The sequence below is a fragment of the Drosophila montana genome, unplaced genomic scaffold (genome assembly GCF_035044405.1).
Source record: "Drosophila montana isolate Dmon_TW-CO22-7 unplaced genomic scaffold, ASM3504440v1 contig_2326_1, whole genome shotgun sequence".
NCBI classification, from domain to species: Eukaryota; Metazoa; Arthropoda; class Insecta; order Diptera; family Drosophilidae; genus Drosophila; species Drosophila montana.
The window spans coordinates 10,779-36,346 of record NW_026997209.1 but is presented as its reverse complement, the minus strand read 5'-3'; the positions used below and the strand labels follow the sequence as shown (position 1 = coordinate 36,346).

At 39.4% G+C, this 25,568-nt stretch overlaps 3 protein-coding genes across 8 annotated transcripts; all 3 read left to right on the top strand.

Annotated features, from left to right (window-relative positions):
• The first annotated feature begins 221 nt into the window (after positions 1-221).
• On the top strand, positions 222-640 carry Tfb5 (transcription factor B5). The gene is made up of 2 exons (XM_064681396.1): positions 222-381; positions 454-640. Exons 1-2 carry the CDS (start codon positions 347-349, stop codon positions 638-640), a joined length of 222 nt encoding a protein of 73 aa, XP_064537466.1. The 5' UTR covers positions 222-346.
• A 38-nt stretch (positions 641-678) lies between these two features.
• LOC135427791 (zinc finger HIT domain-containing protein 1) lies at positions 679-1,228 on the top strand. Its single transcript, XM_064681395.1, has one exon. It carries the CDS (start codon positions 679-681, stop codon positions 1,129-1,131), a length of 453 nt encoding a protein of 150 aa, XP_064537465.1. The 3' UTR covers positions 1,132-1,228.
• A 332-nt stretch (positions 1,229-1,560) lies between these two features.
• Rtnl1 (Reticulon-like1) lies at positions 1,561-24,925 on the top strand. Of its 6 annotated transcripts, none has more exons than XM_064681385.1 (6): positions 1,561-3,054; positions 8,533-8,568; positions 23,230-23,437; positions 24,058-24,266; positions 24,330-24,435; positions 24,509-24,925. In XM_064681385.1, the coding sequence occupies exons 1-6, from the start codon at positions 1,842-1,844 to the stop codon at positions 24,582-24,584; spliced, it is 1,848 nt and encodes a 615-aa protein (XP_064537455.1). In that variant the 5' UTR covers positions 1,561-1,841; the 3' UTR covers positions 24,585-24,925. The 6 variants fall into 6 exon arrangements, with proteins under 6 accessions (XP_064537455.1, XP_064537456.1, XP_064537457.1 ...); XM_064681387.1 differs by lacking the exon at positions 1,561-3,054 and adding an exon at positions 8,018-8,144; XM_064681386.1 differs by lacking the exon at positions 8,533-8,568.
• The last annotated feature ends 643 nt before the right edge of the window (positions 24,926-25,568 follow it).

Below are 25,568 nucleotides of genomic sequence, written 5' to 3'. Positions count from 1 at the left end.
GTTGTGTGTGCGCAGTCGAGGCTGTGCCGGCGTCTGAACAATATAAATTTGTTATTTAGTAATTACCAAAAATCATATTAGTCATACGAATAACATTTTTTATTTGTACTTATTGCTAAAATTTTAATTACTATTTACTTCAAGCAATTTTGCTATAAGTATCGAACAGCTGTTCCAATTGCATCAAGAGAATTGCTAAAAATATTGCCAGTACCAACATAGCATAACAGCACTCGTTCGCTGTGAATGGCAATGTTGTCGTTATCGGCTTATCGAATAGTCTCGAATTTTGCATTGAATTTTTTGGCTTTGCAGCTCGTTCCAAATGTTTTTATCGCCATAAAACATGGTAAATGTTATGAAAGGAGTGCTTGTGGAATGGTAAGTGTGCGATTTAAACATTTATTCAATTTCTCTACTCAAATTCTACGTTTTGGCCGACCCGCTGAACAGTGATCCGGCTATGAAACAATTTTTGCTACATTTGGATGAGAAGCTGGCGTTGGGTCGCAAATTTATCATACAGGACTTGGACGAGAATCATCTGTTCATCTCCACGGACATTGTTGAGGTGCTACAGGCGCGCGTTGATGAGTTAATGGATCGCATTAACTTTCCATTGCACGAGAAGGACGCCTAAATATTATTTTAAACACAACAACTGCTACAACCAAAATCATGACGGGACGCGAATCGCATCGCATCAAGGATGCGGAGAAGAAACGTGTCCTGGATGAAGCGGCAAGACAGCGACGCGTACGCAAAGCTCTGGAGGCGCTGGAGCAAGATAACTTTCAGGACGATCCGCACGCCGATCTGGTCATGTCCAAAAAGTTACCCAAGTTCCAGGACAGCATCAAAAGTGGCAAAGAGAAGAAGGGCAAGCGCAAGGGCGCCGAGTACTTTCGTGCCAAATACCGCAAGAACTTCCAACAACTGCTCGAGGAGGACAAACAGAAGCCCAACTATGAGACTGCAGCCGCACCGCCGCCCAAAAAACCAGTGCGTCATTTCTGTGCCGTCTGTGGCAACTTTTCGCAATATTCCTGCACCGCATGCGGCACACGCTATTGCCGTGTCCGCTGCCTGCGTACACATCAGGACACTCGTTGTCTGAAGTGGACCGCCTGAATTTGGTTGTAGAGCTACTCATATCCCATAAAAAACTTTTTTTGTGTTGTAATCATGCAATTAAACGAAAATATAAACAAGTGCTATCCGTAAGATATATCGATATTCGAAAGCTTATTGGAATGAATATCGATATGGTAGCCTCTCTCAATCGATAGCATAAAGTTCAGAGTGGAGTTGGACAATTAGTCGTGCTCTCGTGACAAAAAGCCAATTTAATTTCATTAATTTATTAATAAATAAGAAACAGGTATTGTACAAATTCGTGCGACTTAAAAAAGCTTCGACACGCGTCCATCTCTAAGCCAGAGTTGTCGCCAGCTCGTGCTCACTAAGGCTCGTGTATGCGGCATGATTTGTAGCTTTTCGTTGTGCGGTCACACCAACGCGCAGTCTCAATTCATTGTTCAAACAAGGCAGTTGCTGCGCACGATTGTCGCATTGTAAAATAAATTAAATTTTAAGTATAACGGACACCGCTGCTAACAAATTCAGATCAAAACAATTTTGACAAGCATTTTAATATTTTTTACACAAAAAATAAACAAAATCAAAACGCAGGCAAGCAACAAACAGCCGGCCAAGTGCGTGAGTGCGTGTCTTTCTCTGTGTGCGCCCATTCATATGTGTGTGTGAGTCCAAGCCGAAAAAAAGGATACCAAAGCAACAAGAACAACAACAACAGCCGGAGCTGCAACAATTTATTTAGAATGGATTTCAATTTCGGCGATCTGAAAAAGGAAGCTGCCGCCACGGCCGACGACATTTTTAGCAGCGCAACCAGCGCAGCCAATGCGGCCTCCAAGAAGGTGGCCAACACCTATGACGATTTGCTGGGCGACCTCAGCGCCGGCGACAGCGCTGGCAGCAGCAGCGGCGGCGGCGGCGGCGCAGCCAACGTCAGCAGCGGCGCACAGGATGATAATGCGCATACCGAAAAGTATTTTGCCAACGAGCAAAAGAATCTTGATTTCGGCGACCCGCAGGCGTTCGTGCAGCGCATGTCCGCTGGCGCCAAGGAGGCCCAGGAGCAGCTGGACGCCAAGTTTGCCCAGCAAACGGATGACTTTGGTGATTTCCTCGCGCAGACCGGCAAGGCCGCCAAGCATGGCATCGGCGAGCTGACCAGCGACTTTATGAATGTGGAGCGTGGCCTCTACGGAGATGCGCCCAAACCGGCTGCTGTTCCAGCTGTTGCGCCCTCTGTTCCAGCTGCTAAGCCCCCGGTTCCAGCTGTTCCAGCTGTTGCGCCCTCCGTTCCCGCTCCGGCACCGCCCAAACCTGCCAAGGAGCCGGAGGTAGATTTGATGGGCAGCTTTAGTCAGCCGATGACCGCGCCACTGCAGCCATTTGCAGCCACGGCGCCGACGGCCAGCGATAAGTTCTACGACGATGACGATGATGACTATTTCAGCAAGCCGAATCCAACAGCTGCAGCGGCCGTTGCCGCAGCTGCAGCTGCTCCAGCGCCTGTTGTGGGCAACAAGGATTCCGACACAGATTCGCCGTCCGTTTCGTATACACCGTCGCCGGCCAAGAAACCCATTGCCGATGCCCTCAAGGAGCAGGACCATGAGAAGTTCATCTCTTCCGAGGATCTGCTCAGTGACTTCAAGGAGGATCGCACAGCTACGCCGCCCGTGGCGCCCAAAGCAGCAGCGGCAGCAGCCACTGTACCAGCACCAACACCCATTCCGGCTTCGGCTACGGCTCTGGTCACCGATTTGGACGATGAAGAGATTGTTGTGAAACCAACACCCAAACCGGAGCCCGTCAAGCCCGTGGCCAAGCCCGTGGCCAAGCCCGTCGAGCCGCCCAAGGTCAAGGCGCCAGCACAGCAGCCGCCCCAAAAACAACAACAACAGCAGCAGCAACAACCAAAGATTGTCTCAGTCGAGGAGATCTTCTACAAGTACGGACTTGGTGAGTGAACAAAACCCAAATAAGCTCAGCTTTGGCTAGCCGAAGATTTGATGCTCTTGCAGCGTTGTAATTGTGCCAATTAAAATTTAGAGCATTCCACCCGCAAAGATGGGAAATGTGTGGAATTTGCCTTGAACTAATTTTGAATGATCTGTGTCAAGAAATCACGCTCAAAGCTTTCACAAAAAATTGGTTTAATTATAGATTATTAATATCTATTTTTGATAGCAGCAACAATTTTGATAATTGATAATTGCTATAATTTTTTTAAACAAAATTAGAAAATATTTCTTAGCTCCATTCTCTTAATTTAAAAAAATTAAAAATTAAGTAAGTTCAAGGTAGTAAAAAGTCATTGCCAAATAACTGTAATTTCTAAAAGTTCTAACGTCCGAGCCAATCGCTTAAACGAGTTACCCCCAAGGTCGGAAAATAGGTGAAACACAATTGTGTTCGTTCCGGGCAAAGCCGCATTATGCTGTTATTTAATATCTAAAGGCGATATGTGCAATATCTGCTGCAAGAGCTATCAATATACATATATATACATATATTTGTATTTCGTTATCATTTCGTTTCTAATTAGTTTGTGCCTGACAAATAGTCATCATTTTGTGTGTTTGTTTTTCTTCTTCTTGTTGTTGTTATTGTTAATTCCTCTGTGTATCCTCGCGACCGCACCTTAGCACCTTAGTAAACGTCACCAGGTCTGGTCACTCTGTCACTGAGTGTTGTTTTTTTTTATATATGTTAGTCACTTTTTTTTTTTTTAGCAGTAAACAAGTCGCTCTCTTTCCTCTCTCTTTTAGCCTGTGTGCCTTTTGCTTTGCGGCTTTGGCATTTTGGTTTTTGCGTGAATTTTATTGCTTGCTGATGTCATCGGCATCAAGTTTTGCGCTGTTTTTTATGTACACAATAATACAACAATGCTTAAATACATTTAATGCGCATAGAATTTCACTTGCCAAACGTTTTACGTTACGGCTGGAATTTCGCATGCAGCGTCTCGCCCTCTCGCTCTCGCTCTCTTAAGAGCTTTAAATTGCAGGCGATCTTCAATCGTCATCGACAATGTGACCAACTATCGATAACCACAAATTGCTGAAATATCGATTGAAAGTAGCCTTCAATTATGCGAACACTTTCGCTTTCCATATGTGATCAGAACGTTAGGTAACATGTCATTAGTCTAACAATTTTTACAAAAAATAAAAAAAATACGTAATTTAAATACATTTGTCAGCTTTTTGCACCTTGCAATAAATAGCCAGAATTACAGGCAGCAGCCGAAACAGTTAAATTGCCAGCACTGCTCGATTGACACCTGAGTCACGGCTGCGCAATTAACTATTGAATTAGTCAATAGCAATTCTTTAAAATGGCATAGTTTAAATGTGCCGATTCTTATTTTTATTATTTCTTATTCATTTGATGAATCAGCAGCTGTTTTTGACTTTTCAATGACGTGTGTGCAAAGCATTCATAATTCATACATATTTCACATTTATTCTTTTTGTACTATTTTAGCGTGTGTCCATAAAAGCAATTACGGCAAACACACACACACACACACAAACATACATATAGGCAAAGAGCGAGAGAGGGAGAGAGAGCGCGAGGGGCAGCTGCTGCTCTTTAAAGTACTCTCTAATTTAAGCCTTGCCTGCATAATTCAATTGTCTAGTTGGGGGCCCGCTTCGCTGCGCAAATTCATTTTAATATCAGTTTTGTATACCCTGCACGCAAAGTGTAAAAAGAGTACATTGGTTTTGTGCAATGTCTGTCTATATATACTGATCCCGGTACACTGCAGTACAGTTTTAGATTCACAGATTGCTGAACTGTAAGACTGTAGTCTTAAAGTCAAAATGAGAAAAACTCCTTTCAAAACAATCTTATTGGTAATTGCACTTTGTACAGAGTAGCGCGCAGTCGGCTGCGCCCGACTTGACTTTTTGTGTTCTGCAATCTTCATTTTCACCGCATGCTGGCAAAATTTTCCAATTAGTAATCTGCTTTGTTTTTTTTCTTTTTTTGCGCTGCAATCGCGGCGTTGCCTTTGTCTTTATTTGCTATTTTTATGGCAAGTACATGCTAAATGGCTGCTTGACTGTCTGTCTGACTAGTCTGTCTGCCCATTTGTCTGTCAGTCTAGCATTATGTGTGCTTCTTCTTTTCTTTCCAATTGGCATTGACTTTGCTGCGGCGGCTGCTGCTTTCTGCTTGTCATCGACCGAGCTGACGGCACAATTTCGATAACGATAATGATTTTTTCCTTACCAGTTGCTCTTTTGCGCATTGTCTTTGTCCGTGTGAGTGTGTGTGTGTGTGTGTGTATTTATGTGTATCAGTGCTGCCGATTATAAAGATGCATATACATTACTAGCTTATCTAGTTCATGAAGGGAAACATAGTTAAAAATATTGGTTGAAAAGCAAGTTGGGATTAGCCAGCTAGATTATATCCTGTATTCAATTAGGAGCTGCCCTAACCTCTTTTTTTTTCATTTGGGAAATTTGGGAATTTTGCGATTTGGCTCATACAATCTTCATGACATTTTAAAAAATCGAGGTTTAATTTCGATATTGAAATAAAATTTTCCTTCATTTAAATTTCTGAAAAACTAAAATAGCTTGAATTCCCTTTCTCGGCTGTTTTACAATTACATTTAAACAAAAAGCTAGATTAGGCCATACATTATCGAAATTCACAACACTGGCGAGCATATAAGCCCTTGTTTTGGCTTCCCTTTCATTTACTTGCTCCTTACGCTTTTCAATAAGCCTATTTGCCTTTCTGTGTTCCATAGTTAATTACAAATTTGCTCAGCACTGTTGCATCTGGTCCCTTGCTTTGGCTTCCCTTTCTCTCTCCCTCTCGCTCTCTGCGCTTATTCAAGCCTTAGCGCGTGCTAGGCCTGCACTTATCGGCGCCTCCGCTATGCACTTATCGCCCGCTTTATAACTGTAGCTGAGTCGCCGGCATTGCTCACATGTCTATCAGAAGGCAATTAAGTGCAGCTTATAAATAGACTGTGAATATCGTCAAGAAGTTAAATACTCGAAGAAGAAAATACGTTGTACATAATTACATATGTACTTAGCATGCATTCAAATTGTGTTTAAGACAAAAAAAAACTTATATATATGTATATATAGAGTGTATTTACAAGGCGTAACGAAATTTTTGTGAAAGCTCCCGAGGCGACACGCTGTAAACAAAGTGTGGATAATATAATTTTATAAATTTGTTTTTTTTTTTCCAAGTGCTTCCAGTCAGGCGTGTTCGATAATGTTTTGTATACAGAGACTTTATTGGGCCAAAATGAGAAAACAAAAAGCGAACAAATAGAAACTTCTCTGCTTTCTCAACTGAAACTTTGTTCTTATAAATAGCGCACAAATCTAGTTTTTGTTTAGGTAAATTATAGAATTGAAGCGTTTATTTTGTTTGTAAATATGTATCCAAATGTTTGGCATCAATATATGAAATTTCTTTGACATAAATAGATTAAACCATGCTGAGAACAATTCACATATGTCGAATAAATTGGAAAATTGTTTGTGTAAAAGTCAGTGCAGATGAGATAAATAAAATGAAGTACAAAAAGGAGCAGCTAGCTTGGCCGACGTTTAAACACCCTTCCTGATATATTTATAAGCAGATGTGCGGTGTATCTTTTCTTACAAAATTATCGACAGATTTTTCTTGAAGCTATATAGGTATAGTAGCCAAAATATTGGGAGTATTATTAGTTAACTAATTACTAATTAGTTGATTTAGATATATCTATATATATATATATATATTTAACAAACTGTTCTTATGATACAGTTATCTAGTTCAATCTAGTTGACAGCGATATATGTATTGCTTGGTGCAAAAAGATGGCTCAATGCCAAGTTATATTATAGATATTTTTCAAGCTTCAATTTGTATCTCCTTCTATGCATTCCACCTTGCATAACAAAATTAGAGAACCCTTGAGAGACAATCTAATGGCATTTGCACATTCATATAACTGCGTTTAAAAGTGGGCAAATGGCTTATGGCATTACCAGATTAAATCCGCTTTGAAGTGGAGAACAACTTTTCTAACATATGTAGGTCATCATCTGCTTCTTCCTCTCGATGCTTGCCAATCGATTTGCTGAAAAGATAGCAGAGCGCCAACTTTCTTGACGTATTTACAAGAAAATATGTATATTGTTAGAGAAAAAACGTTAAGATAAACCATAAACTATATCAGCTATAAAGGCTAGACAGATGCTCGACGCCTTGTCCGGCTCATTGATTTCATGTCCAAGGCGCAAGCAGAGCAAACAACCACAAGCCAAACCCAAACCCGCAGCCCAGGCACAGTCACAGGCGCTGCAGTCATTGCAGGCGCTGCGCTGGACACCGCACCCAAAAAACGAAAAGAAAAGAGGAAGAAAAAAAACGGAAGCCGCCGTCTGGTAATTTCCGGGGCAGCATGCCTAACCCTTAAAGCCGCCCAACCCCCGAAAATGTCTACAAAAGCAGCGCATGCGCTACACCCAAACCAAACTCTACACAGCTCTACACACGGCTCAGCTGCAGCGACAGCAACAGCAATTGTTAATCGATAAAAATTGTCAGCTCACGCGTTGAGCTTGAGCTTTTTCCGATGCGGGTTCAGGGCTAATCGCGGTTGCTCAACCTAGCGTACAGGTCGCTTATCGATTTACACACTCACCCACTCTCGCTTTGCCCACTCACTCACTCTCTCCCTCTCTGCCTCACGCTCTCTCTCTCTCTCTCTTTGTGCGCCGTCATTGCCATGTGTGCTTTTGAACTAGTCCTTTTTAGCTCGCGACAGGCTTGAAGCTTTCGGCCTACGCTCAGTCTCTGTGCGCGTCGTGTGCCTAACGGACGCCAGTGAATTCTTATACGCAATTGCGCATATTCCCTAAGCACCGTATAAGCGACTGCCTGTGTGCAAGGGCTTTGTGAATAGTTGAAAAGTTTTAACAATAACAGAAAATTATTGAAAATGTGTACAATTGGCGAGGCCGGACAAAATGGCGTCTGCAAGCAGCGCCCATTGATTTGCTCCATTTTGGATCCCAGTAAGTTGCACACAGCTACATACACACATACACACACTCATGTATGGGACATACACACATACACATACACATCTATTTAATGAAACTAACCTCTGTCAATGGATATGCGGATATGCATTTTGTAAACGACCTGATTTAGGTGCTATTTTCTTTCTTTCTAATTTTCTTTTAAATTCTGTTTGTTTTGCATGTTTTATTTTTGTTTGTTTTGCGCCTCGATTTGCTCTTTAATTTGACATAAAACACCGCCTAATGCACGCTAACTCGCTCTCTCTCTCTCATTCTCTCTATATCTTTCTATGTCTCTTGGTCTCGCTCTGTCTGCCTTGCACAACACGAAACCTAATGCTAACTAACGAAAATCAATATATCAATCGCCTATTTACAGATGCCTGGTTCAAGCCCGAACGTTTGCACCCGCAAGGTAAGTGTATTGCGCGCCAATGACTCTCAAACTGTACACAAAAACTGCTTGCAACGCGCAAATAACTGTGTAAACGCAATTCTCGATGATTATGCGCTTTATATGGGGGCCAAAAGCCATACGACACGTTGTCTATCTTTAATGATGTCATTGTTGCGCCCGCACAAAGCAACCCCCTCCCCCAACACCCCCCGTCTGTACAGTGCTTTCTCCCCCCTTTAAGCCTGTATCCATTAAGCCTTAAACTATGCTTTATTTATTTCTGTTATTGTTGTGCACTTGCTCACGAGTGTGTTAGTGTGTGTGAGTGTGTGTGTTGTGTGTGTGCGTGTGTGTGTCTATTGTAATTGCGCTGAATATAACAACCCTGAATACATGCATAAGTATATTACTATTCCCATTCGCAATACATATTTTGCTGTCTCTGGTTTTGTATACCCTGTAGACGCTTAAAGGCGTAAAAAGGGTTTCCCAATATTAATCAAATTTATGTGCTGGACAGCAGAATACATATATCCTCATTTCTTACAAGTAGACTTAAAGCTGATTATGATGAGTGTCTAGATATATATTATCCATTCAGTTTGTGATTTCAATTTATACAAAGTTAGTTTAAATTGTTTAATAAATATTTCTTAGAAATTTGGTCCGTATCGAATAACCGCATATATCGATATATTCAGTCGAAATCTAAAGAATTGCCAGCTTAACCCACTTTTAAAAGCTAGAATACACAGGTCAAATCCGATATTATATCATTCGATTACTGCCCAAGCTTCACACAAAATCGATAAATATCGATTTCTCGGGCATTACAAGAGCTGATTGGTAAAGCAACTGTATTTTTGTTGAACCTTGCCAAGTTTTTGTAAAGCTATCCAAATATAAAACTTGCGATCTTTACAATTAATTGAAAAGCATGCACAAATAAAATATATTTTCATTAATATCTCTACCCAGGTACAGGGTATCCTACTATCCCGAAGGTGCCCTATTAGAGCAGCCCTATATGTTTTCTTCTATTATCCCAGCTTGAGGCTTTATTCATTTATTTTTTCTTTTTTTTTGTTGTCAATTTCGCTGTTTTGTGTACATTGATTTTTGCCTTATGCGCTTTTCGCCGGACAACGCCTAAAAGGCCACTGCGGAAAATACAGGAAAACCGCGCTCAGCGCCAAAAAGTGCACAACACAAATTTCTGAAGCGGCAAAACGTCAAAAGGTCTGCGCTTGCATTAATTATGCCTAAACAAAAGTATGTGTGTGTGCGGTTTATAGTGCCACGCCCACGTAATTAGTAGGCCTGCATAAATGCAGTTCAGTTACCTTCCCGCAAGCAGCACCCCGCCGTCCCTTGTGGCTGGCACTGGAGCGGCAAAAAAATCCGTAATCGGATCGCATGCTAAGCGCTTTCATGCCGCTCGACCGTCAGCTTTTGCCATAATACACTATAAAAAAAAAGCAAAACTAGAAAACTGGAAAACTTTTCTCTCGTCTACAGTCAACTGCAAGCTGATATGAGGCCTGTCTGTAGCTGGGTCGATGATGAGGGCGAGGGGACAATCCCCCCGCCTTTCGCACGGGGCTCGCATGCAATAGACGCCAGCTAAACATGCACCTTCTACATAGTATATGCACCTATATGCATTTATATCAAGTAGTATAGCGCATTTCATCAGCTTATGAAAGCAAATACAACAACGTTTACGATTATCATCATTACGACTAACTACGACGATTCTGACGTCTTTTGAGCTTTGCACCCAGCTATAACTGCAAAACAGACAACTCACAATCAAACAAATATAAGTACAAGTCTATGCTATATATAAACTTAATCACTTTGTGTACGAATTGTCTGGGCATGAGCTGTACTCTCTACAGATTCATATCATACTTTCAAATTGCGCTGAACAATGGAGTTTGTCACTAGTGTGGAATTTCGTCGATTTTTTTTATACCTTAGAAATGTAATTAAAATTGCTTAACTTAGATAATCGTATCAATTTCTTACATATATATCAATTAAAAATGTCATATAACACACACATTAACATTATACTGTTAATTTAGCAGCTGTGCATGTTACATGTTAAGGTTATGTTAAGCAGCTGTTTTGATAAAAGTCAACTGCTTGCTTGAACGGTAAAGAAGCTGCTATGTAAAGCAGCTGTTACCAATAACTTACGCCCAAATGAGCTCAGCTTCAATCAACCAATAATTCAATATTCCAAGTATACAAATATATATATAAATATATATTCTGTTAAACATATTTGGACAGTTTGCCTGTTATATTTTTGTCCTAAGCGGACTATGTTAGGCAGCTGTTAATAGACTAAGCATCAACTGCTTCCGCTTTAGTTTTACCATTAATAACGCCATTAAAAATCGTACTTGCTACTAATTTGGATCATAGCTCATAAAATCTATTTCTGATAACTAGCAACTATTTTTCCTGAGTGGCACCCCGCCGTGAACTAAGCCACAAACCTGCGGCTACTTTGAAGTGCCATCCGCTTGGCACGTAAAAGCAATTTCTCGATTTTACTTATGCCCAATTTTGGCTACCGGCACTTAACAATTAATTGCAAGTACTCTCCATGCCGTGTCCAGTGGGCGTCAGACATCCCGGACTGCCCACTGTGGGCCCTGAGCGCTTCGTGGGCCTAGCAGGCGGCCAGTCCGTGAGTCACTCAACCCATACAAATCTGTATACAATTCGCTAGCTTTAACTTGTCTTGGCCACAAAGAAAGCCAACGAGGCGTTAAACTGTAAATGCCGCGACTTTGGAGTTTAAAGCCGGACTTGCAAATACTCTCACTTTGGTTTTAGATGCACAAAAATAACAAGCTGAAGTGAAGCCTCAACACGTTTAGATTGTAACAATTATATATTCATTGGAATTTGCTTCACTCTTTACAATTTCTTGAATTTCTGTCTTACAACCGGCTTTAACTGCGCTTTATACAGCTAAAACCGCTTTTAGGGCAGCTTGAAATCTATTTATTAAGTTGCTAGCCAGCTAATATAATTGGTTATTTTCATATAATCAATTTCATGTCCTTATTCTGTAAACCAAATTTAGAAAACGGCACAGAACATCTCTTGTATTGCTTTTGAAACTGTTTTATAGCTGTTTTAAGCCGTTCAAAGCAGTTTGAAACCTCAAGGAAACTATTTTAAATCCCACTTTAATAGTTGCTTTGCAGCTATTTGAACCAAGAATAGATATATATGCTTGCGGCACTTCAAAATTCATTAACAAAGCTCGAATTCCTTCTAATAAAGCACTCCTAATCTATTTTCAAACCAGCTTTTAAATTGAAGTAATTTTTAAAGCTCATGCTTGACCCTTATACTTACTGAGAACTAATTGTATTACCTTTTTATACCCTTATTGAGGGTGTTATAATTTTGTCAAGAAATGTGTGAAGCATAGAAGGACACGTTTCCGAATCCATTAAGTATATACATATATTGTAGATCAGCCTCAACAGCGGAATTTATATAGCCATGTCCGTCTATCCATTTGTCCGTTTATCAGTCAGTCCGTCCGCTCGTTTTTCCTTTTCAAGGAGTACAAATATCGGAGCCGGACGGATCGGACCACTATATCATGTAGCTGCCATAGGAACGATTGGTCGAAAAGTAGGCTCTTGTAAGCAAAACTCGGTTTCACTTTGCCCCTTATATATTAGCCAAATACTATCAAGATCGTACGACTATATTTTATAGCTCTATGGGAAGAATGTCTGAAAAATACGTTTTTTTGACATATTATATATTCTATTTAAAAAGCTTCAAAACCGTAGGGAAAATGTCTGCAAGGGTATCTGATCTTCGGCGTGCCAAAGATATACTACTTTCCCGTTTGAACTAGTCGTAAAGCTAGAGAAGTCTGTCTAGAACAATATTCTAGTAATTTTCCTAACGAAAACTTGTTTATCAACGGCTGACGCATTAATCATGAAATACTTACGCCTATTCTGCGGTCAAACATGCTCACATACCCTCTAAATACGGGCACGTACAAATTGTGATTCATAATTTAGAAATTGCCGAGTGTTTGGTCCATTTTTGGTCATGACCGCATACGAATAGCCGAATGGCAACAACTATGCGAGGTAAAGCTGGAGTCCATGGTCTGGGTTTTGGTTGAACTGCCTTTCACCTGGCTTTTAGCCGGCCGGCTTTTGTTCTTATGCAACTGGTCAGAAATAGACTCGGAAACTTTGGAAGGGAAATGGCTACGTGCCGACAACAACATTTCTATATCGTGCTATATAAATACCACTTGATTCCAGTCAAGCGATTGGCGCATTAGATCATCGGAAATGTTGCTCGCTGATTTTTGCAATAGCAAAAGAAATATATACTACATATACATATATTAATTTGCATTTATGTGCGAAGCGTATTTTGCAAATTGATAAGTTAAATAAATAGAGACAAGCGAAAATGAGCTACAAGATAATGAACGACTGGCAGGTACCCTATGAATTTAAGAACTTTTGGTCAGCTTTGTCAAGAATTTAGATGCAGAATCTGTAGAACAAATTCTCAACAAAAAAGCATCAATCATGAAGCTTTGAAGTCTTGTAGAAAACTATAAACATGAGATTTCCAAGTAAAATTTACTGTCTAAAAATAAGTTTTCTTCGCGCCAAAATCTGATCAGTTTTGTTCTTAAGACTCTGAAATACGCATTCAGAAAGCCCATTGTCAAATAAGCTTATCTACAGGGTATTAATGAAAGTGAATTTAGCAGATAGCCGAACGAGTCTCTGATAAGAAATTTCGAGTCATGCGCCATTCCAGTGCACTTGCTAAGTGGAAGAAGAAGAACAAAGAAGCCAACGTCAGCGGCGCTGACGTCACGCGGCGGGCAGCACATAACAACTTTTCCCACGCCTACAACTTCAATTCGAAATCCGAAATCAATTTTTTTGTTGGCGCCTTTTAAACAAAGCAGTCGAAAGCTTAGTCAAGCAAGCAGTGCACGAAGTCCCCAAACAGAACCTAACCTTGAAATTGCAAGTGGTGGAGAGAGGGCGCGCAATTGTTGCTGCTCTCAATTGTTGTTATTGTTTATGCTCCGCTCTCTCTCTCCCTCTCGTTTTCTCTCTCTACCTCGCTGGCCATAGCTACGCCTCTGTCTGCCCGGCCGGCGTCTGCGACGTCGACGTTCGCCTTTGCCTGCTAAATTTAGCTTTTTAGCTGTTTCAGCCATATTTGTTGTTGTTGTCGCCGCCTAAGCAGTTCGATTTTCGGATTACGCTGCGTGCTGCAGCAGCAAAGCAGAGAGAGAGAGAGAGAGAGAGTGCGAGTGCGAGTGCGAGCGAGCTTTTCAGCTGCATGCGAGAACTGCGCCGCGAGCTTTCTTCAAGCTTAAGGGCTGAAACGGGGCGTGCTTTTTAAAATGATCGCTAAAAGATCCGCACAGCTGTTCTATAGCCGTATAACAGTTATCTGTGCTACGACATCTGTAGCAGTGCAGCCCTGGCGCGCACACCCTGCCCGCCGCTACCCCTATGCCCAATCAAGTTTTATACTTATGTACCTGCTGAAGGGCGTCTGGTTACCTGCATCTGCGACGCACGCAGCGACATGCTCGAAACTGAAGCGAGTCCAGGTTAGGGATCGCTACCTACGCGCAGATACAGATACAAATACAGTTACAGATTCGGATAGAGATACAAAATGCAGGGCGACAACATTTACAGCTTGACCATTTCTCTGCGCGCTCTCTCTCGCTCTCGCTCTGCTTCTCTCGCACGCTCTCAGTGCCGCTCGAGCGTTCTGTTTGCCATAGGCGCAGGGGTAACCCCTATATAGGTACACACACACATATATATATAGGCATACATATATGTATCTGTAAGTGTGTGTATATGTGTACCTATGTGTATATTGAGTATACCTCATGCTCATGCCCTGCGCCTGAGCGCATCTGAAATTAATTGTAGTTTAGTTGATGTACGGACTTTGTCAACGTTGCACAGAAACGCCTCAGTGCTCCTCCGGTAACGCGTGAGTTTCGTCGTGTTTTTGTGTCGTCTATGCGCATCCGTAAGATACAAAATATGTGCATATATTGTGCTTGCCACCAACAGCTGCTGCTGAACCCTTCGCCTGACCTCAGATCAGTTTAGGCAACAAGAACAACAACAACAAACGACAGCTACATAAATACTTTCGATTCTTTGGCATATCGATGCGGCACATTTTTTCGCACCGACTTGGCTGCTCTACTCTATGAATTATATAACCTAGAGCATATTTCATAATTTCGTTAGTTTTGTTTAAATTAAATCAACGTGCGCTTATCGAGCGCGTCAAAGTGCTACACTCAGAGAAATGGGGGCGATAAAATTGATAATTGAATTGAAGTGCGAGAAATATTAATTCATTTTGAATACAGTGCAAAGAAATGTATAAATAGTAAAAGGAAATTCTTAGGAGTATAGTTCTCTTCGTGTATATATACATATATATGTTCCGATGTGGCTGATATTTTGTATAAGAACTCAAATTTTATTGACATTTTGCCAATCTGTTTTAATTGCTGGTTTTTATGGGCATTTTTTTTTAAATCAAAAAGATTTTTTCATAAAAACATATTTTATATACATATATTGCTCGTTCTTGACTTATTAATTTGTCGACCATTAATAAATAAATAAATAAAATAAAAAATATTAGAGGCTTTGTTATAAATTTAATTCAATTTATTTCTTTAGCAAAAACGAAGTTTTTACGCAAAGTTTTGCCTTGAATATAAGATTCTTTATCTTCCTTATATTAATATATATATATAGTTAATTATGCTCATTCATTCCTGATTCTTTATCCTATTTGCTTTTTATTTTTTTAATGAAAAAGAAGTTTTCCAGACAAAGTGGCAATTTTACAAATCTGAGAGAAACTTAAATAGAATATAAAGAGAAGATAATAAAATATAACAAAAATATAATATATGCGCATAATATAAAACATTTAATTAATTAAACAAAATGTTGTTTTTTAAAGTAACTCGTTAATTTCTCTGAGTGTATTGTGTGTGGCACTTATCTATCATTGCATTTAGCCGAATGCGTTGTCGCGTCTATTTCTGTTTCTTTCTTCACGTATCTTTTTCTTTTTTTTTTGTATTTTGGCAAGTCATTCGCTGAATTTGCCCATTGTCGCTGTCGCTGTCGCTGTTGTTGTTGTTGTCGTCTGGGGCCTCTGTTTGCTGGTTTCTGGGTTCGCTGATCGTTCAGTTCAGTCGGTCGGTTGCCTCATTTGAGTTAACGGTTAATGCTAATGCCGGACCCGGAGCCGTAAGAGTCGCGTGCTTGCAACTTCCTAATTCCGTTTCGTTTCGTTTCGTTGCAGTTGTTTAGTGAATTACAAAATATATATCTAGAATATATATAATATATATAACCTTACACATAAATACATATATAAGTAATGGCTGCCGCTTTAGAAACGCTTCAGGCGCTATTCGTAACGCTCGGCGAAATTAAAGAGCTGCCCCTCAATCGGGAGTCTTGTAAGTATTCTGCCCCACGGAGTATTCTTTAAGGTTACGATCTATTTAGAAGATATAACGCTTGCCCTATCTCTTGCTCTTTCTTTGTCATTTCTCTTGATTCTGGCGCTGTTTCCAATTGCAGCTAGAATTTATTTATAAACATTTTTGTATTCTGTGTGTGCACTGTAAAAACTATAGAATTTTTATACTTATTCATTTGGCGAACACATTTCTTTTTACCTGACTCTAAAATATTTGTTAGTCATTTCAAGCATTTTCTTATCTGTATTTCACCATTTCGGCCATTTTTTACTTAACTTAACTTTGGTTGCTTGACATTTGATTTAGTTTAAGGTTAGAGTGGAAACATTATGATTGTCATAATATTTATATATATTATTTTTATATCATTACAATTTCTGCAATCTCAAGTTGCTCTTTGCGAGTGAGCACTGTATTAAAATTTACTATGCGTACATATCATTTGTGAATTTCCGCTTCAAACTCACAATCAGTTCATTGTGAATGCGATAAATGATGTGGCATTAAATCTTTTATTATGTTTGCTAGCACTTGAACATAGTCTGTGCTATCATCATAAAGTCTTGAAGTAGTTTTTGTTTGGCAAAGATGTCAGATAAGTTTATCACCCAGTAAATATGCCAATTGCCATTAACTTCGCTTGGTAAATGTATTTCTGCGTGTTAAGTTGAATATAGTCTATTTCAAAAGAGTGCAATAGTTGTTTGTATTAGATTAAGCTGTATTTAGTTAAAAGCCAGTAAAACGTTTCGGCATATAAAATAGAGAATACTGCAAATATTAATGTCTATTGAATAGGGCTGAGATATTTGAAACCTAATAGGAAAATATCAGGCAGTAAAAGGAATCCAAAACAAAGCAAAATTAAAAAAAAAAAGAAGCTACCCTCGCTCTTCAGATCGAAAAAGCAGTTAGTGAAACGTTTACGAATATGCAGCAAAGAGGAAAAAAATAAGTTCAGGGTATCCCCTAGTCGGGCATTCCCGGAAAGAGAACTCTATTCGTTTTAAGGTTTAATTTTAAGGCATTTATGTGCATAGGTAGGGTGTCTGATAGGCGCATACACACTCTTGCAACTGCTACATTGTTGTCTTTATCTTCTATCTGTTATTTTGGTTAGATTTTTGTTTGTGTTGCTTTCATTTTGATTGTTGCCCACGGCTGCTGCTACTGAATTTTTTCTTATAATAATTTCATTATCATTTTATTGCATTTCTCGCCTGCTTATGCAATACACATTCTGACAATGTCAGGTGCAGTATTTATTATATTTTTATTTGTTTGTTATTGTGCCTTGCCCAAAAACCCGATTTGCGTATTATGTCAGCGGCGCTTATTGCTGTCTCTTTCGCTCTAGACTCTTTTATTTTTTTGGGGCGCAGCATGATATCATTTGAAGCAGAGCTTATTACTCACTCGCGCCAAAAAGAGGCAAACACATAAATCAAAGTAAGGGGGTTGTTGCAGAGCGAAGGTGCTCTCTCAGACTATGATGTCACTACGTTGAGTAAAACGCAATTTGTTTTGGTTTTGCGTTGCAGTTGGAAAGTTCAATGAACAAAACGCACTGCTTGTTTCCCCCGGCTGTAAGTTTCAAGCAGTGCGCTGACCAACACCACTGGACTTGAGTGCAATGTAATCAAATTGTATTGATGCAGCAGCGCGTATAACACCAATACCAACACATTTGCAGACGGTCATACTCGAACACCTCCAGTTTTTTTCGTGCGTGTGCATGACTTGCTGAGCGCTCATGAATCACGGTGCGTTTCGAGCAACGCAACCGCAACCGCACCCACTACGTCATTTGAACGTAACGTAAGCTTCGTGGCAGCCGCCGAACTGGCCGAAGTCAATCGTCGTGTGCTTTGACACGTTGCTAAACGTTCTGACGAGCGTTTTCATTGCGCGCCTACGTAGTCAAGTTTTGTTGTTGCAATTGCGCGTTATCTTTTTACTTTCATGCGCTGGGATCGCGCGCGCGCTCCGCCTTTGGCACTCTCGCGTAGCGTGCGCACTCTCTGCTGCAAACTTGCTCCATTCCAGAAAACTTGTTTGGCGTGCGCTGCCTCTCTTTCGCACACAGCTCCAATGCGACAGGCAATGTAGCGGCGGTAGCAGCAGCAGAGGCAGCAGCAGCTTATTGGTTTGTTTTGTGTTTGAACTTCTTCCAGTTCTTTTGCTGCGTTCAGAGTAGACGGCGGTCCGCAGTGTCGCCCTCTAGAGTTTGCGTTTTTAATTTAATAACTGTGTTGGTGTGTGTTTGTTTTTGTGTGCATTAGCCAAGTTTAATTAGTGCTAGACACGCCAATTCCGTTTTGCATACATTTTGGCGCCAAGTTCCTTTTAACAATAAACACAAGAAAACCCCTTAAAACTCATAATGGCCGGTGGCAGCAAACGTTACTCACGCAACAACTCCAATGGCAACTTCCAGTCGCTGCCCGAACGTGGCCCAGGTAAATGTCAGCTATAACAACAACAACAATAGACAAACTTAAACTTAAACTTATCAACTGTCTACCTTGATTTACCGTTAAGCGTTATCTATGCTCTGCCCTGCTGCCGCTCGATTGCCAACGTCAGCAGCGGCGCCAACGTGGCCGTTAAATCGCTGCATGCTCATTCGCCCAACAACAAAAACATCTTTTTGCATAATTTGCTTTGGGCTGCTTTTATTTTTTTGAGCGATCGCTTTTGAATTTTGATTGCCACGTCGAAATGTTGGTTAACGGCGCAGTCAACGAACTTTTAAAGCTTGGCAACAACTACAACAAAAATACTTAACGAAATTGGCAACGCGAGCATATTCCATAATTTTATGCCTGCACTTGCAATCACTGTTCATTGGGTGTGTGTGTGTGTGTGTGTGTGCTTGTGTCTGTGTTTAGTCTAATTCAAGGTTATCTCTATGCCGCATGCCAGCTAAATATACAAAGTGAGATGTGCTCGTGACGTCACAATCACGCACGACAAAAACGTTGAAGATATTTTCTAATGGTTGTCTTGACACAACATTCTGCTTTGTCAGCGGAAGTTGCTTTTAAATCGAAGACAAGCAGTGAATAAATTGTAAATGTGTTCGACTTCATTTCCAACAACAAAACGTAGATATTTAAAACTCATCATTTTTGTCACATCATTTTATTCTACATGCGGGTCTTGCTCTTTAACAGCGAAAGTTGGTTAAAGCAAGCAAAACGAGAGCGCACTGCTTGTGCTTTGCCTCTTAAGAAGGCCTAATAAGGATCGGCCTTACGTAGTGGAAGTTTTTACTGTTAAGCTAAAGAGAGCGTGCTTGTGCTCTTTAGAATATTATATTAAGCTAATATTTACGTGTCACCAAATGCTGTTATGCTTAAGAAAGTTTGTTATCTTAGGTTAAAGAGAGCAGAAGAGAGTGCAAGGAACATTGCTGTGAATACATACACAAACGTAGCATTAAATCAAAGAGAGCGTAGGTCAGCTGACAAAGCATAGGAGCTGCAGCTTAACGAAACTCGACACACTTTTTAATTTCCAATATTTTCGTGTGGTTCGAACAGAAAGTTCTTTGCTTCTCACAGTACTCACGCTCGCATTTACGTATCACGCACATCTCTAGCGCACACACACACAGAAAGACACTTGCTTGCCTGTTATCTAGGCACTTTTGCGCGCTTCTTCTTTATACTCCACTTCACTTTCAGTGCAAACTTGTTTTGATTGAAACCAGTTGCCGTTTGCCCAGTTCCCAGTTCCCAGTTAGCCACTTCCAGACCCATCTTCCAATTCCAGTGGCCAATGCACTTCTTTTTATTGTTGTTTTTTTCTTTTATCAACCCACATGCTTTCAATACGCCTAATTGTGGCGACGTCTCTTTTTCAATAGTTGATAAAGAGACAGCCACAAAAAGAAAACTTTCTCTCGCATCGCTTTCTTTCATATGAGAAAATAGGCTCGTATGTCCGATTGTTTTTTTTTTTTCATTTATATTTTTCTGTCTGCGCGTCGTTTTAACCCAGTTTCAATTTGTATCCCTCACATCTCTTGTTTCCTTTCTAATTTACTGTCGATTTACATAACCTCAAGACTTGGCTGCTTGGCAACTATCTGGCGGGTTTTTTTTTGTTTTTTGTTACCCACCCCCAAAACTAGTTTAAAAGCTTGATATTTGCTTAGCTGTTGTGTCTATGTGTCTTTCTGCTTTCCATGCTCTTCTTCTCTTCTTCTTTGCCAATCGCCGAAGACAAAAAAGCTAATGGAAGATTTCCAGTGCTCCCAGAAAATTCGGATTGTGCTTGGAAGATCAACAGCAGCTGCTTTTGTTCTTGCTCTCAGGCACATCAATTTCCAGAGAGCTCCAGCTGTGTTGACAGCGGGGGAGGGAGGAGGGCGTGTCAATATTTGATCGAAATCCGGTTCGCCTTTCTTGTAGAATATGAATTGAAAGATAAGAAAGAAAGAAATCTATTTCAATAATATTTATTTAACGAATCTAAACTAAAAATTAAAGATTGAGGTTTCGAGTAATATTAATTTTCTATACAAAGCCGTTACACTTGAAAAAGAAAGATTTGAATTATGAATGTTTCAATCGATAATTATTGATGTTATCGAAAATAATATTTATTTAAAGAACTAAACTTAATACAAAATATTTGTAGAGATTCAGATTTCGAGTAATATTTATTTTCTATACAAAGCCGTTACACTTGAAAAAGAAAGAAGACATTTTAATCGATAATTATCGATAAATTCGAAAGTGAATGAAAATGTTCTGCTTATAAAATGCCAAAATATATATTTAAAATTTCTAGAGTATTTTCTGTGAATGAAATGATTTTATTTACAAAAATGAATATATGTTTTCTAGAAATAGATAATATATATAAAATATTGTGTAGAAATGGGTTTTTAATTGTAGAATTGCTTAAACGAACTATTCAAAACTAAACACGTTTTTTCGAATAATAAAATTTTAAATTTAACAACTAAATTATTAGATAAATGTATTAAAGATATCTATTAAGATATGCTATGACATATCACAACACAATCCTAACAACCCCTCTCGCGCCTGCCACCTCCTAGCAGGGTATTCACACAATAAATATTCGAAATGCTTTTGTGCTTATTTTGAAAAAGTGTTTTAAAAATAGAAGCAAAAAGAGTGAGAAACACATAAAATCGTGTTTAATTAATCGCATTTCAATGGACCCTCGGCAAATTGTTTATTGTTCATCAAATGGGTCTAACAACAGAGTTGGGGCTATTTATAGGTCAAATCAATTGAAAAACGCTTCTTAAGGTGAATTCGCTTTCGTCGAAGCGAGTGCATTGACTGCTTATCGGGGAAATTCAATTGCTGCCGATGGGAAGGGGGTGGGGGAAGGTGTGGAAGAAGGAAAGAAATTTTCAAATGATATTCGCCTTTTTTGAATGTTTCAATTCACATCCGTTTCGCCCATTTTTTAGTCCACTTGCTCGCTCTCCCTCTCTTTCGCTCGCACTCTCTCTTTCCTTATTTTGCGACTCTCTCTCTCTCTCGCTGTGCGTTTTCCGGCTGGGGTCCGGAAAATTTTGTTGAGGCAGCAAATAATATTTGTCTAGTATAAAACTTGGCAACGATCGACCGCACGGCGCGCTAAAACACGAAACCACGAATAAAATGTCGAGCAGAATCTGTGAGTGAGAAATAGGGTATATACACATACTATATATACTTAAATTATATATATGTATATGTACTTATACTATATACTTGTACTGCTAATCGTGCTACCAATAATTATTACCTGACATTTGCACAATTTATGCTACACTTTGTTCGCACAACGCACTCGATAAATGCGGGTATATCTCAAAGATTGCATAATTGCTTCAACGAAAGATACATAACACATACATACATATAGACAGCTGTCTCATAGCCGCTGCCTATGTGTGTGTGTGTGTGTGTGTGTGTGTGTGCTTCTGTATATTTTGGTATTTTCAGTCACTCGTCAATTGTGTTCGCTTTGAAATGATTGAGCAACAAATTAATGAATAAAAATAAAAGAATGCAAAAGCAGCAGCAGCAGCAGTGCTTGTCAAAGTGTGCAAACAAATGGCTACAAAACTGCAACTGCGTAGCTAAAAAACTCGTGCTCCGTCTCTCTCTCTCTCTCTCTCTCTCTCTCTCTCTCTCTATCGCTCTCTCTCCATTGTGCCTTTTTTCTAAACTTAACTACTTCACAACGTGATAAAAAAAAAGTTACCAAAGCTTGTCAAACTGCAAAGGAAATGACTACAAAACTACAGTCATATAAAAAGGAATGGATTATTCATATGATTGTCAAAGCGTACAGTTTAAATTAGTAAAAAGACTATATATTTAATGTGACTAGCATTCGCGTATAAAGAACTACTTCAAAGGAAATAAAGTAAAAGAAGCACTGGTGTGCCTGTCAAACTGTACGTGTATTGGTTTTGCATCTAACGGCTGAATGGCTGCAAAACTAATTGCTTAACTAGATTCGAACTCTTATAATCTATTGACAATCTGCTCTTACTGAAAAAGAAATAATATATAGTACATTTGTGCTTGTCAAACTGTTAATTTATGCTAGGCAAGGTTCCAATACTGTAAGACCCCAAATTCTGGTTTTGAAGCAGATTGATGAAATCAAACGATGCTTACATATGCTTGTAAAACAGTATATATACCCGAGCTGACGCTATAACTATGGAGATCAATCAATATTCCTTTCAAACTGTAACCATATGCCAAGCCCGAATCCAAAACTGTAAGAGACAAACTTCTGAATTCTCTTTCTAAAGCATACTGATAACAAACGGAAATCAAAAGTATTTACAAACTTTAGGTATATCCAAGATGCTTCTCAAACTGTAGCAGTCAGCCAATATGCTTTTCAAACTGTAAACAGATGTTAAGCCAAATTCTTAAACTCTAAAGCAAGCTGCTCGAAATCAAACTGATAAAAATAAAAAACTGAAATCAAAAGTTGGCATACATATATGCATATCAAACTTTATATATGTATATAGCTACAAGCTAACTCTAAAATTGTAACAGCTTAACTAACTAATACTCTGTCTTTACACTTTCTTGCAGTGGAATCCCTCATCTACTGGCGTGATGTGAAAAAATCCGGCATTGTCTTTGGCGCCGGGCTTATCACACTGGTTGCCATCTCCTCTTTCTCCGTGATAAGTGTGTTTGCGTATTTGTCGCTGCTGGCGCTCGTCGGCACCGTCGCCTTCAGAGTCTACAAATCCGTGACACAGGCCGTACAAAAGACAAACGATGGCCATCCCTTCAAGTGAGTACACATTTATCTAAGATACTATATATAACGGGTTCTGATTGACTGATTGAGTGACTGACTGGCTGAATGAGTAACTGACTGAGTATATAGCGTATTGATTGACTGACTGAGTGACTAACGGATTGAGTGAACGACTGATTGAATAACTAGTGTATTGATTGAACTACTGATGGATTGAGTGACAGACTGAATGAGGGACTGACCGATTGACTGACTGATTAAGTGACTGGCTGATTGACTGACTGACAGGCGTATTGATTTACTGACTGATTGTGTGAACAACTGATTGAGTGACTGACAGATTGAGTGACAGACTGAGTGACTGGCTGATTGCCTGACTGACTGGCTGATAAACTGAGAGCTAGAAAGCTAAAATATTTGTGCCTTTGGTAAATTCCACGCGCAATTGTGAAAAATTGGTGGAAAACTATCGTATGAATCTTTAAGATTTTTGAGAAAATTCCTTGGAGAGCTTTCTCAATTCAATTTCTGGTTGAAAAAACTTTAAGGTTGGGCCAAGCTTCTGGTTCAAACTCATAACCAACGATCTCTGGGAAAATTCATATGAGACATCATGTTGCACACTTTTAAAACATGTATATTATTTTCTTTAGAGAATATCTGGAACTGGATCTGACGCTGTCCCAGGAGAAGGTGCAGAACATCGCTGGCGTGGCTGTGGCACACATTAACGGCTTTGTTGCGGAGCTGAGGCGTCTGTTCCTGGTCGAGGATATTATCGATTCAATTAAATTCGGTGTCATTCTGTGGGTGTTCACCTACATTGGCGCCTGGTTCAATGGCATGACCCTGGTCATTTTGGGTGAGTGCAGACCTCTTTTATATGGACAACGTTTGGAGATTAATCATATTTGCATATCCACAGCCTTTGTCTCGCTGTTCACCTTGCCCAAGGTCTATGAGAATAACAAGCAGTCGATCGACACCTATTTGGATCTGGTGCGCACCAAGTTGACGGAAATCACCGACAAGTAGGAATAATCACAACTATATGCAATACGTTCAACCTTTACTGACGACGTTTCCCTTCATTTATTCCCACAGAATCCGGGTAGCTATACCCATTGGCAACAAGAAGCCTGTGGCTGCTGCTGCTGCCGAGTCGGACAAGGACAAATAGAAAGCAACAACAATAACAACAGCAACAGCAACAACAACAACAACAACATGTTTATTTATTTATTAAGCATTATTTGAATGGTTTAATATTCATCCGGGGCATAACAATTAAATACATATATTCAATTGTATAATTACAATTTACAAAAAAAAAAACACAACAACAACATCTTGATATTGTGAACCCAAAACATAAAACTAAAAAAAAGAAAAAAACATTTAAGTAAAGAATATCAACTCGTAGCAGTTTAAACATTGTCCAAGTGTCTTTAAGTTTTTTAAACGAACGAAACCAATTTGAAATATAGAAAAATGAAATGAAAAACAACAAAAACAAAAACACAGCCACAGCAATGCAATTAAACGCTTCCTCAGTTTCCAAACAATTTCTTTCGAGACTCTTAACGAAAAGCAAACTTTTTAATACATTTACGATTTAGTTAAAATATGCATACTGCAAAAAAAAAAAACTATGCAAAAGTCTTTTGAAAACAAAAACAAAAAAAAAACAATCAACATTTTACACCCATTTTTATTAGCAACTTTTTTTCTAATTAAAAACTCTTTGCTTTAGTTCTAATTTTAATTTTGTTGATTTTTTTTTGATACAAAAAAAATCAAAATAAAAAACAAGTGAAGTAAACAATTATAAACAATTATGATTTTGTTACGATTGTTTTCGTTTTTATATACCATATTTATTCTTTTTGATTTTTAGCGTGTTTAGAGCATAAAACTGAAGCTGGCTGATCCTTTCGCTTTCGTCCTTGCAACTCAGCTTTTAATAGGATGGCCTGATTAACAATTGGACCAATTTGTTGATAGAGAACATTGCGAGTTGCGCGCTTGATCGAAAATCGCAAATCGAACAGATTATCGAGCACATACATAAATAAAACAAACAGCTTCGCCTTGTTTCATACAACATTTACTTATGTACAATTAATTTATAAGAATTTTTACAACATAAATCAAATATTTAATG

Excerpts from the sequence above, each read along its gene's own strand:
- Tfb5 (XM_064681396.1), top strand. The coding sequence starts at position 347 with ATGGTAAATGTTATGAAAGGAGTGCTTGTGGAATG. Across the intron at positions 382-453 it reads AAAGGAGTGCTTGTGGAATG|TGATCCGGCTATGAAACAAT; the intron begins GTAAGTGTGCGA and ends CCCGCTGAACAG.
- LOC135427791 (XM_064681395.1), top strand. The coding sequence starts at position 679 with ATGACGGGACGCGAATCGCATCGCATCAAGGATGCGGAGAAGAAACGT.
- Rtnl1 (XM_064681385.1), top strand. The coding sequence starts at position 1,842 with ATGGATTTCAATTTCGGCGATCTGAAAAAGGAAGCTGCCGCCACGGCC. Across the intron at positions 3,055-8,532 it reads CTTCTACAAGTACGGACTTG|ATGCCTGGTTCAAGCCCGAA; the intron begins GTGAGTGAACAA and ends GCCTATTTACAG. Across the intron at positions 24,267-24,329 it reads CATGACCCTGGTCATTTTGG|CCTTTGTCTCGCTGTTCACC; the intron begins GTGAGTGCAGAC and ends GCATATCCACAG.